The sequence below is a fragment of the Mirounga angustirostris genome, unplaced genomic scaffold (assembly GCF_029215605.1).
Source record: "Mirounga angustirostris isolate CCGP_5_RB_7025 unplaced genomic scaffold, mMirAng1.0.hap1 SCAF_5, whole genome shotgun sequence".
Taxonomy (NCBI): Eukaryota; Metazoa; Chordata; class Mammalia; order Carnivora; family Phocidae; genus Mirounga; species Mirounga angustirostris.
The window spans coordinates 35,111,158-35,124,754 of NW_026991713.1; the positions used below are offsets into that span (position 1 = coordinate 35,111,158).

The following is a 13,597-nucleotide window of genomic DNA, read 5'->3' on the forward strand; positions in this document are numbered from 1 at the left end:
GAATCTGGTGTTCAGTATTACCATATTACTATATACAAAGGTCCAGAGGTTAAAAAAAAAAAAAATCACAATGCATACAAAGAAACAGGAATGTATGGACAATTCAAATGGGAAAAAAAAAAATCAACAAAATCGTCTGCCCTGTATATCTGCCTCTACTTTTTCACGAAGTCTTTTTTTTTAAGATTTTATTTATTTGCCAGAGAGAGAAAGAGCATGCACACAAGTGGGTTAAGCAGGGAAGCGGCAGGCAGAGGGAGAAGCAAGCTTCCCCACTGAGCAAGGAGCTGATGTAGGACTCAATACCAGGCCCCTGGGATCATGACCTGAGCTAAAGGCAGATGCTTAACCAACTGAACCACCCAGGTATCCCCACAAAGTCTTTAAAACACCCATCTTAAAGATGCTCAAAGAACTAAAGAAAGATATGGTCAAGAAAACCATGTATGAACAAAATGGTAATATCAATAAACAGAAAACCTAAAAAAAAAAATCTGGATGTGAAAATAAAATTACTCAGATGAAAATTTCACTAGAAAGATTCAAAAGTAGGTTTGAGTAGTCAGAATAAAGAATCAACAAATTTGAAGATAGAATAAAGGAAATTTTTGAGTCTGAGGAACAGAAAGAAAAGAAAGAAGGAAAAGTGAACAAAATTTAAGGGACCTATGGGACAACACAAGCATACCACATATGCATCATGAGAGTCCCAAAAGGAGAAGAGAGAAAGGGGCAGAGAGAATATTTGAAGAAATAATAGCTGAAAACTCCCCAAATGTGATTAAATACACGTATATAAACATCCAAGAAGCTCAAAGAACTTCCATAAGATGAACTCAAGGAGATCCACACTGAAACACATTATAATCAAACTTTCAAAAGACCGAGTATTTTGAAATAAGCAAAGAAAATTATCACATACAAGGGATGTTCAATAAGATAAAAAGGAGATTTCTCTTCAGTAACTGTGGAATCCAGAAGACAGTGGGCCAATATATTTAAAGCGCTAAAAGAAAATATCAACAAAGAATCTTATATCCAGGAAAGCTGTCCTTTACAAAGAAGGGCAGAATGAAGACATTCCCAGATAAACAAAAGCTGGACAATTCTGTGACCACTAGACCTGCCCTGCCAGGAATGTTCAAAGAAGTCCTAAAAAGTGAAATAAAAGGTTACTAGTTGATGACTTTATTGAAATCTTTATTTCTCCATACAACATAAAGGTAAATACATGGGAAATTATAAATGCTAGTATTATAACAATGCTTTGTAATCACTTTTTGTTTTCTACGTGATTTGAGATTAATACATTTAAAGAAAAAAATAATGCAAATCTTAATGTTTACATAATTTAAGAGACATGCATTTAAAAGAAATATTAGTTTGTTTCAAGGTGCAGAGTGTATAAAAATGTAATTTTGTGATATTAACAACCAAGAGTATAAACGAAGCTGTAAAAGAGCAGTTTTTATATGTTATGGAAGTTAAAGTAATATAGATTATAAATATAAGTTATAACTTTAGGATGTTAACTGTAATCTCCATGGTAACCACAAAGGAAAGAGCTATAAATACACACACACAAAAAAAATGAGAAAGGAATTTAAACATTTTATTACAAAAAATCAAACACAACAGAAGAGAGTAATGCAGGAAAATTAGGGACGGAACTATGGTAAGGTGTATAGAAACCAAATTGCACAACGACAGAAGTAATCCTTTTTTATCAGTAATTACTTTAAATGTGAATGGATTAAACTCTCCAATCAGAAGGCAGAGATTGGCAGGATGGATTTTAAAAACATGATCTAACAATATGTGTCTTTAGATCTCAAGCAGACAGCAAACAGGTTAAAAGTGAATGGAAAAAAGATGCCATAAAATAGTAATAACCACCCCTACTTTTTTTTTAACTAATATCAGACAAGAGAGACTTTAAATCAAAAAAGTTTACAAGAGATGAAGATGTAACAATTATAAACACTTACATACCTAATGAAAAATTGTTAAAGTATATGAAACAAAAAGTGACAGAAATGAAGGGAGAAATAATTCTACAATAATAGCTGGAGACTTTAATATCCCCCTCAAAATAATGAATAGGACAACCAAACAGAAGATAAACAAAGGTGAGAGGACTTAAAAAACACAATAAACCAAATAGATCTAACAGATTTTTAGAGAACAATCCAACAACAGAATACACATTTTTCTCAACTGCACATGGAACATTTTCCAGGATAGACCCTACATTAAGTCACAGATTGTCATGGTAGATTAGAAACGATATATATCATACAAAGTATCTTCTCTGACCACAAAGGGATGAAGTTAGAAATAAAAACCAGAAGGAAAACTAGAAAATTCACAAAATAGTGGTTATTAAATAATACATTTTAAAAAGTCACTAGATCACGGAAGTTATCATAAGGGAAATTAGAAAATACTTACAAAAACACAACATATCAACACAGCAAAAGCAGTGCTAAGGGAGAAACCCATAGCTATAAATAATTATATTTAAAAGAAGATCTCAAATTAATAACCTAACCTTATGACTTAAAGACAAGATGAAGAACAAAATAAAGCAAAAAGTAGCAGAAGGAAGGAAATAAAGAATAGAGCAGAAATAGAATGGAGAGTAGAAAAATGGAGAAAATCAGTGAAACCAAAAGTAACTTCTTTGAAAAGATCAATAAAATTTACAACCCTATAGCTATATGTAAAAAAGACTTAAATTATTAAAGTCATAATACATAAATAAAAGGGATTATGAGAATATTGTGAATATTATATGTCAACAAAACACAGATCCTGTTAAGATTAAATCATAAAGAAATAGAATATCTGAATAGACATAAAACTAGTAAGGACATTGAATCAGTCATCAAAAATCTCCCAAAAAGGAAAGCCCTGGACCTGATGGCATCACTAGTGAATGCTACCATTTATATATATATATATACATATATATATGTGTGTATATATATATATATGTATATATATATATATAATTATTTTAAATTTTATTATGTTATGTTATTCATCATTAGTTTTTGATGTGCTGATCCACGATCCATTGTTTTCGTATAACACCCAGTGCTCCATGCAGTATGTGCCCTCCTTAATACCCATCACTGGGCTAACCAATCCCCCCTCCCCCCTCCCCTCTAAAACCCTGTTTGTTTCTCAGAGTCCATAGTGTTTCATGGTTCATCTCTCCCTCCAATTCCCGCCCCCCATTTTTTCCTTCCTTCTCCTAATGTCCTCCATGCTATTCCTTATGTTCCACAAATAAGTGAAACCGTATGATAATTGACTTTCTCTGCTTGACTTATTTCACTTAGCATAATCTCCTCCAGTCCCATCCATGTTGATGTAAAACTTGGGTATTCATCCCTTCTTTTTTTTTTTTTATTATTTTTTATTATTTATTTATTTTTTTAAATTTATTTATTCATGAGAGACAGAGAGAGAGAGAGAGGCAGAGGGAGAAGCAGGCTCCCAAGGAGCAGGGAGCCCGATGCGGGACTCGATCCCAGGACCCTGGGATCATGACCTGAGCCGAAGGCAGACACTCAACCATCTGAGCCACCCAGGCGCCCCTATTTTTTATTTTTTTTTAAAGATTTTATTTATTTATTTGAGAGAGAGAGAATGAGAGACAGAGAGCATGAGAGGGAGGAGGGTCAGAGGGAGAAGCAGACTCCCCGCTGAGCAGGGAGCCTGATGCGGGGCACGATCCAGAGACCCCAGGATCATGACCTGAGCTGAAGGCAGTCACTTAACCAACTGAGCCACCCAGGTGCCCCAGGTATTCATCCCTTCTGACAGCTGAGTAATATTCCATTGTATATATGGACCACATCTTCTTTATCCATTCATCTGTTGAAGGGCATCTCGGCTCTTTCCACGGTTTGGCTATTGCGGACATTGCTGCTATGAACATTGGGGTGCATATGGCCCTTCTTTTCACTACATCTGTGTCTTTGGGGTAAATACCCAGTAGTGCAATTACTGGGTCATAGGGTAGCTCCATTTTTAAATTTTTGAGGAACCTCCACACTGTCTTCCAAAGTGGATGTACCAACTTGCATTCCCTCCAACAGTGTAAGAGGGTTCCCCTTTCTCCACAACCTCTCCAACATTTGTTGTTTCTTTCCCCGTTCATTTTTGCCTTTCTAACTGGTGTAAGGTGGTATCTCAATGTGGTTTTGATTTGAATTTCCCTGATGGCTAATGATGATGAACATTTTTTCATGTGTCTGTTGGCCATTTGTATGTCTTCTTCAGAGAAGTGTCTTTTCGTATCTTCTGCCCACTTTTTGACTTGATTATTTGTTTTTTGGGTGTTGAGTTTGAGAAGTTCTGTATAGATCTTGGATACCAGCCCTTTATCTGTAGTGTCATTTGCAAATATCTTCTCCCATTCTGTGGGTTGCCTCTTTGTTTTGTTGACTGTTTCCTTTGCTGTGCAGAAGCTTTTTATCTTGATGAAGTCCCAAAAGTTCATTTTTGCTTTTGTTTCAGTAGCTTTTGGAGATGTATCTCAAAAGAAGTTGCTGTGGGCAATGTCAAAGAGGTTACTGCTTATGTTCTCCTCTAGGATTTTGATGGATTCCTGTCTTACATTGAGGTCTTTCATCCACTTTGAATTTATCTTTCTGAGTGGTGTTAGAGAATGGTCGAGGTCATTCTTCTGCATGTGGCTGTCCAATTTTCCCAGCACCATTTATTGAAGAGACTGTCTTTTCCATTGCATGTTTTTTCCTGCTTTGTCAAAGATTATTTGACCATAGAGTTGAGGGTCCATATCTGTGTTCTCTATTCTGTTCCATCGGTCTATATGTCTGTTTTTGTGCCAGTACCATGATGTCTTGGTGATCACTGCTTTGTAATATAGCTTGAAATTGGGCAACGTGATGCCCCCAGCTTTGTTTCTCTTTTTCAACATTTCCTTGGTGATTTGGGGTCTTTTCTGATTCCATACAAATTTTAGGATTGTTTGTTCCAGCACTTTGAAAAATGTCATTGGAATTTTGATCAGGATGGCATTGAAGGAATAGATTGCTCTGGGTAGCACAGATACTTTAACAATGTTTATTCTTCCGATCCATGAGCATGGACTATTTCTCCATCTTTTTGTGTCTTCTTCAATTTCTTTCATGAGTGTTCTGTAGTTCCTAGAGTATAGATCCTTTACCTCTTTGGTTAGGTTCATTCTGAGGTATTTTATGGTTTTTGGTGCTATTGTAAATGGAATCATTTCTCTAATTTCTCTTTCTACAGTTGTGTTGTTAGTGTATAAGAAAGCAACTGATTTTGGTGCATTGATTTTGTATCTTGCCACTTTACTGAATTGCTGTATGAGTTCTAGTAATTTGGGGGTGGAGTCTTTTGGGTTTTCCACATAAAGTATTATGTCGTCTGTGAAAAGAGAGAGTTTGACTTCTTCTTTGTCAATTTGAATACTTTTATTTCTTTTTGTTGTCTGATTGCTGTTGCTAGGACTTCTAGTACTATGTTGAACAATAGTGGTGAGAGTGGGCATCCTTGATGTGTTCCTGATCTTAAGGGAAAGGCTCTCAACTTTTTCCCCATTGAGGATGATATTCGCTGTGGGTTTTTCATAGATGGATTTTATGAACTTGAGGAATGTTCCCTCTATCCCTATACTCTGAAGAGTTTTAATCAGAAAAGGATGTTGTATTTTGTCAAATGCTTTTTCTGCATCAATTGAGAGGACCATATGGTTCTTCTCTCTCCTCTTATTAATGTGTTCTATCACATTGATTGATTTGCGAATGTTGAACCACGCTTGCATCCCAGGGATAAATCCCACTTGGTCATGGTGGATGATCCTTTTAATGTATTGTTGGATCCTATCAGCTAGGATTTTGTTGAGGATTTTGGAATCCATATTCATCAGGGATATTGGTCTGAGATTCTCCTTTTTGATAGGGTCTTTGCCTGGTTTGGGGATTAAGGTAATGCTGGCCTCATAGAATGAGTTTGGAAGTTTTCCTTCTATTTCTATTTTTTGAAACAGCTTCAGTAGAATAGGTATTATTTCTTCTTTGAATGTTTGGTAGAATTCCCCAGGGAATCCATCAGGCCATGGACTCTTGTTTTTTGGGATGGTTTTGATCACTGCTTCAATCTCGTTACTGGTGATTGGCCTATTCAGGTTGTCAATTTCTTCCTGTTTCAGTCTTGGCAGCTTATAGGTTTCCAGGAAGGCCTCCATTTCATCCAGATTGCTCAGTTTGTTGGCATATAGTTGTTGATAATAATTTCTAATAATTGTTTCTATTTCCTTGGTGTTAGTCATGATCTCTCCCCTTTCATTCATAATTTTATTAATTTGGGTCCTTTCTCTTTTCGTTTGGATTAGTCTGGCCAGTGGTTTATCGATTTTATTAATTCTTTCAAAGAACCAACTTCTAGTTTTGTTGATCTGATCTACTGTATTTCTGCTTTCTAATTCATTGATTTCTGCTCTAATTTTAATTATTTCTCTTCTAATGCGTGGCTTAGGCATCGTTTGTTGCTTTTTCTCTAGTTCTTTAAGGTGTAGAGTTAGTTGGTGAATTCGGGATTTTTCTATTTCTTTCACTGAGGCTTGGATGGCTATGTATTTCCCCCTTAGGACCGCCTTTGCAGTATCCCATAGGTTTTGGACCAATGTGTTTTTGTTCTCATTGATTTCCGTGAATCGTTTAAGTTCTTCTTTGATTTCCTGGTTGACCCAAACATTCTTGAGCAGAGTGGTCTTTAGCTTCCAAGTGTTTGAATTTCTGCCAAATTTTTTCTTGTGATTGAGTTCCAGTTTTAGAGCATTGTGGTCTGAGAATATGCAGGGAATAATCTCAATCTTTTGGTATTGGTTGAGACCTGATTTGTGACCCAGTATGTGGTCTATTCTGGAGAAAATTCCATGCACGCTCGAGAAGAATGAGTATTCTGTTGTTTTAGGGTGGAATGTTCTGTAAATATCCATGAGGTCCATCTGGTCCAATGTATCATTCAAAGCTCTTGTTTCCTTGTTGATTTTCTGCTTAGATGATCTGTCTATTGCTGAGAGTGGAGTATTGAGGTCTCCTACAATTAACGTATTGTTATCAATATGACTTTATTTTGGTTAACAGTTGGCTTATGTAGATGGCTGCTCCCATATTGGGGGCATAGATATTTACAATTGTTAGATCTTCTTGTTGGATACACCCTTTAAGAATGATATAGTGTCCTGGGGCGCCTGGGTGGCTCAGTTGTTAAGCATCTGCCTTCGGCTCAGGTCATGATCCCAGGGTCCTGGGATCGAGTCCCGCATCGGGCTCCCTGCTCAGCGGGAAGCCTGCTTCTCCCTCTCCCACTCCCCCTGCTTGTGTTCCCTCTCTCGTTGTGTCTCTCTGTGTCAAATAAATAAATAAAATCTTAAAAAAATTATATAGTGTCCTTCTGTGTCTCTAATTACAGACTTTAGTTTAAAATCTAATTGTTCTGATATAAGAATTGCTACCCCAGCTTTCTTTTGAGGTCCGCTGGCATGGAAGATGGATCTCCATCCCTTCACTTTCAGTCTGGATGTATCTCTAGGTTCATAATGAGTCTCTTAAAGGCAGCATATGGATGGGTCCTGTCTTTTTATCCAATTTGCAACCCTGTGCCGTTTTATGGGAGCATTTATGCCATTCACATTGAGAGTGATTATTGAAAGATATGAATTGTCATCATGTTGCCTGTGAAGACGTTTTTATAGACTGTCCCTGTAAATTTCTGTTGTATATCACTCTTGGGGTCTTTCTCCTTTTATAGAACCCCCTTAATATTTCTTGTAGGGCCGGCTTAGTGGTTACATATTCTTTCAGTTTCTGCCGGTCGTGGAAGCTCTGCATCTCTCCATCCATTCTAAATGACAGCCTTGCCAGATAAAGTATTCTTGGCTGCATGTTCTTCTCATTTAGTACCCTGAATATGTCTTGCCAGGCCTCTTTGGCTTGTCAGGTCTCTTTGGATAGGTCTGACGTTATTCTGATATTCCTCCCTCTATACGTAAGGAATCTCTTCCCCCTAACTGCCCTTAAGATGGTTTCCTTGGTTCTAAGACTTGCAAGTTTTACTATTACATGCCGGGGTATTGGTCTGTTTTCCTTGATCTTGCAAGGGGTCCTCTCTGCCTCTAGGATGCGAGTGTTTGTCTCATTCCCCAGATTAGGGAAGTTCTCAGCTACGATTTGCTCAAATACATCTTCTCGTCCTCTCTCCCTCCACTCCCTCAGGGATTCTAATTATTCTGACATTGGAACGCTTCATGGTGTCACTTATTTCTCTGATTCTATTTTCATGGATTCTGAGTTGTTTTTCCCTGGGCTCCTCTTTTCCCTTTTTATCTTTTATATTGTCTTCCAGGTCATGTATTCGTTCTTCTGCCTCACTTACCCTAGCTGTTAGATTATCTAGACTGGATTGGATCTCATTGATAGCATTTTTAAGTTCTGCCAAGTCAGCTTTCATTTCTGCCCTTAGAGAGTCTGTATTGCCATTAAGTGATTTCTCCATTCTAGCCATTGTCTTCACAATTGCTAGCCTGAATTCCATCTCTGACCTCTTGATTATATCTGTATCCATTTGTAAATCTGCAGCATAAGTCATAATCTCTGAGTCTTTTCTATTTTGGAGGCTCCTCCTCCTAGTCATTCTGTTGATGGGTGTTGAGGGAATGTATAGAGTCCAAATTATTGACCAGAACCCAAGCAAGATGGACCTGTTTCTGGGACCTTAGGGTTGCTGGCCTCTTGTTTTCCCAGACTGTCTTCTGGGGGAGGGGTCTGCCGTGCTGTTACTCAGGCAACCCTGTTTGGATGGAGTTGCCCTACCCCCTTTGGTGGGGGATGGGCTCAGCGGGAATCAGTTTTTGGGGCTTTTGTTCTCTGGCAGCTTACCCTGGCGGCTTTCCGTGTCTCTTTCTCGAGTCAGAGCAGAAGAGACTGTTTCCAACCCTCTGACTCAGAGCAGAGAGACCACAGTGTTCTTCAGTGATCTCTCCAGGCCACACTGTCTCCATTTCTGTCTGTGCTGCTATAAACTGCAGTGTCCTGGGTTGTGTGCCCCTCCACAGAGCCCCAGTCCTGCCTCACAGTCGGGGCATGTCTCTGCCCTTTGTGCTTCTAAAACCACCAGCCGCTCCCAGTTCACTCGCGTGACCTTGCCCCTCCAGGTTTCCACCCTGGGGGCTGCCCTAAAGTCCTTTCCCCACCGCTGCTGGTCTGCGAGTCTGTGCCCGTCCCCAGAACGTGAGGCTGTCGCTCACTGGCAGTGTAGGATCCCCATGGCCAGGCTCCCTCCCGCTGCCATTTATCCTCTGATATCTGCCTGCAGAATCTCGGCTCCCCGCTTCATACCTCAAAATCAACCACCTGCGATATTCTGCTTGTAGAGATCCAGCTCTTCTTACATTTCAGGCTGGTTTCGTAGGTGCTCAGAGTGGTCTGGTAGATATCCAGCTCAATTCCAGGGACCAGTTGAAATAGGGTCCCCTACTCCTCTGCCATCTTTCCTTCAAGCTTACTACCAAACATTTAAAGAAGAACTAATACCAATCCTTCTCAGACTTTTCCAACAAACAGAACACTTTCTAACTCATTCTATGAGACCAAAATTAACCTTATGTGAAAAACAGGCAAAAATACAAGAAAAAAACACTACAGACCAATAACCTTTATAAACATAGATGCAAAAATATTCAACAAAAATACTAGCAAGCAGAGTTCACAGCATATTAAAAGAATTAAACACCATGATAAAATGGGATTTATTCCTAGAATATAAGTATATTTCAGCTTATGAAAATTGAGCATATAATATGCCATATCAAAATAAAGGAAAAAAATCATCCCAATTGCTGCATAAAAAGTGAAAATCCAACACCTTTCATGACAACAACACCCCATAAACTAGGAACAGAAGGAAACTGTCTCAATATAATAAAAATCGTATGTAAAACTCATGGTGAACTCCATACTTAGAGGAAACACTTTCTTTTCAACATTAAGTTCAGGAACAAAGTGAGAATGCCCACTTTCAACACTTTAATTCAACATAGTACTGGAAGTTGTAGTTACGGCAATTAGACAAAAAAGAAAAAGACGTTCAAATTGGAAAGGAAGAGGTAGACTTATCTTTGCAAGTTATATGATCTCATATGTAGAAAGTCCTAAAGAGTAAAAAAAAAAAAAATCAGAATAAATGAATTTCAAAAACTAGCAGGATACAAAGTCAAATGCAAAAATCAGTTACATGTCTAGACAAGAACACTGAACAATCTGAAAAGGAAATTACAAAAACAATGTTATCACAAAGAATAAAATATTTAGGAATAAACTTAAGTCAAAGACTTACACAATGATAATTATAAAACATTGCTGAAAGAAAAAGATATAAATGAATCAAAACATACTCCATGTTATTGGATGAGAAGACAATATTTTTAATCAAAATCCCAATGACATTTTTTTGCAGATACAGAAAAACCAATCCTCAAATTCATAAGAAATCTTAAGGGATCCCAAATTGCCAAAATAATCTTGATAAAGAAGAACAAAACAAGAAGACTCACACTTCCTGATTTCAAACCCTACTACAATGCTACAGTAATCAAAACACTTTGGGGTTGGATAAAACAGGTATATAGGGCATTGGAATAGAAAATAAATGAACCCTCATATATATGGTCAAATAATTGTTTACAAGGGTACCCAAACCACTCAGTGGGGAAAAGACAGTCTTTTCAACAAATGGTGCTGGGAAAAATTGGATATTGAGGCAAAAGAATAAAGTTGGATCCTTACCTAATATCATATAAAAATTAATTCAAAATTGGTTGAGGACCTAAATTTAAGACCAAAAACTATACAATTTTTAGAAGAAAACAAAGACGGGGGGAGGAGCAAGATGGCAGAGGAGTAGGAGACCTAAATTTCATCTGGTCCCAGGAATTCAGCTAGATAGGGATCAAACCATTCTGAACATACAAACTCAACAGGAGATCAAAGAAAAGAATAGCAGCAACTCTCTGAACAGAAAAGCGACCACTTTCTGGAAGGTAGGATGTGCGTGCAGAGAAGTGAATCCAAGGTGATATTCGGGAGGATAGACGGCGGGGGTGGGAGCCTCCCTCAGCCACTACTGGCAAGTGATAGAGCAGCAGAGCACAAAATCAGAACTTTTAGAAGTCAGCTCTGGTGAGGGACATTGCTCCAGTGACTAAGTGGGGGGTGGAACCCTCACTGCAACAGTGTGGTCTGAGGACCCTCGGGGTCATAGAAAGACCAGCTTCTTTCCCATGATTCTTTAGTCTTTCAAAGTTAATTTTTTTTTTACTTTTTTTTTTGAAATTTTCTTTTTCCCTTTTTCAACCAACATCTTATCAATCCCCCCCCTTTTTTTTTACAAGAATCATCTCTGTTTTATTTATTCTACAGAGTAATGATTTAAATTGAATACACTTGGGCACAGTAAATATTTGACATGAAAAGTAGTTGTTATCAGAAGAGGCATCAGAAAAATAGCAACTCATCTGACACATAATCACCAGAAAATATTTTTCTGTCCAATCACTTAAGTGTTACAAATCCTGAGAATGTTATACACTGAACAAACTAGGTACTACTTATAATTAAATCTTGCTTGCAAATCATCTGTTAAAAAAACACCTTGAGGTACACATCACCTATGTATTAAACATGTCTTTTACATTTTACAAAGAATTTAAACAAAAATATCAAACAAAGTTAACTGGCTCTTAAAACAACTATTAGGCTCAAGGACACACTGTTCCACAATTTCCCGTAAGTTGGGGTTTTCCATTGCAGCTGCCACTCCCTCTTTGTCATTTATTTGCTTGTTGATGTCTTCCTCTGTTGAGTGGGTTCCTTCAGAAATGTAGATTTCCAACTTATGTTTAAACGGTAAATACTGCTAAAGTTTTACTCTTAAGCACAGCCCAATAAGGGTTGCAAAGAGCAGTGAGATACTATTGGCATGAACCTGATAGTAACCAAATAGTCTTCTTCATTTATCTCCTGAACCTCCACACTACTTTCTGTTACCACTTCCAGTTCTTTGAAAGTATTGGGCTTCTCTGGGTCCCGGATAGTTCGAATCAAATAACACCAAATGCTGTCCTGGGTAAAATTAGTTACCATAAACCTCTAGCGCTTTTTCATCCATGATCCAGGGCTGCCAGGCACCTCCCCACTCAAAGAGGCCGGAGAGCCACAGGACTCGCCTTAGCGTCCAGGAGAGCAGCCCGGACACCCGCCCCATCCTCACACTCTGCCATCCCTGGCAACTGTCCCATCTGAGCCACCATCTCTCAGCAGTGGGCCTCGTGATTTATCAACATCCTGGTCTTCAAATGCAATCCCTTTTTAAAAAATCTTTTTTATTTTACATTTTTAGAGTCATATTCTATCCCTTCATAGTAGTTAACCTTATTTATGGTATAAGTTGTTCTCTCTTTAAAATTGTGGGATATAGTTTCTTCTAACAGACCAAAATATACCCTAAATCTCTAGTGTATGGCTTTGTTCTAGTCTCCTGCCTCATTACATTCTCTCCTTTATTTTTTTTAATCCTCTTCTTTCTTTTTTCAAGGTTTCATTGTTTACAAGGGTACCCAAACTAGGTGCTCAGAGTTCTTCTTATATTATCAACTTCTTGTATTATCAATTCCTTTTATAAAATCTTTTATAATTTTCATCTTTACAGTCATATTCCATCTCTTCATCATATTTACCCTTATTTTTGTACATATATAAGTTTTTCTTTCTTTAAAATTTTGGGAGGCACTTTCTTCTAACAGACCAAAATATGCCCAAAATCTAGGGTGTGGCACTGATATATGCACCAGCCTGATCATATTTGATCATATTCTGTTTTTTTCTTTTTTTTTTCTTTTTTCTTTCTTTCCCTTTCTTTTCCCTCAGTCTCTTCTGATTTGTTTAGTGTATATTTTTCTGGGGTCATTGTTACCCTGTTAGCATTTTGTTCTCTCATTCATCTATTCTCTGGACAAAATGACAAGATGGAAAAAATCACTTCAAAAAAAAGAACAAGAGGCAGTACCGACTGCCAGGGACCTAATCAATACTGACATTAGAAAAATGTTAGAACTAGAGTTCAGAATGACGATTTTAAAGATACTAGCTGGGCTCGCAAAAAGCATGGAAGATAGTAGAAAAACCCTTTCTGGAGAAATAAAAGAACTAAAATCTAACCAAGTCGAAATCAAAAAGGCTATTAATGAGGTACAATAAAAAATGGAGGCTCTAACTGCTAGGATAAATGAGGCAGAAGAGAGAATTAGTGATATACAACCCAAATGACGGAGAATAAAGAAGCTGAGAAGAAGAGAGATAAACAACTCCTGGATCACGAGGGCAGAATTCGAGAGATAAGTGATTCCATAAAATGAAACAATATTAGAATAATTGGGATCCCAGAAGAAGAAGAAAGAGAGAGAGGGGCAGAAGGTATATTGGAACAAATTATAGCAGAGAACTTCCCTAATTTGGGGAAGGAAACAGGCATCAAAATC

At 37.7% G+C, this 13,597-nt stretch overlaps 1 protein-coding gene across 1 annotated transcript; it reads right to left on the reverse strand.

The window, feature by feature from the left end:
- Window positions 1–11,820: 11,820 nt before the first annotated feature.
- LOC123840850 (cytosolic iron-sulfur assembly component 2A-like) lies at window positions 11,821–12,324 on the reverse strand. Its single transcript, XM_045870591.3, has 3 exons — window positions 12,201–12,324; window positions 12,002–12,166; window positions 11,821–11,952 (listed from the first exon to the last, which is right to left on the reverse strand). The coding sequence occupies exons 1-3, from the start codon at window positions 12,322–12,324 to the stop codon at window positions 11,933–11,935; spliced, it is 309 nt and encodes a 102-aa protein (XP_045726547.1). The 3' UTR covers window positions 11,821–11,932.
- Window positions 12,325–13,597: the final 1,273 nt, after the last annotated feature.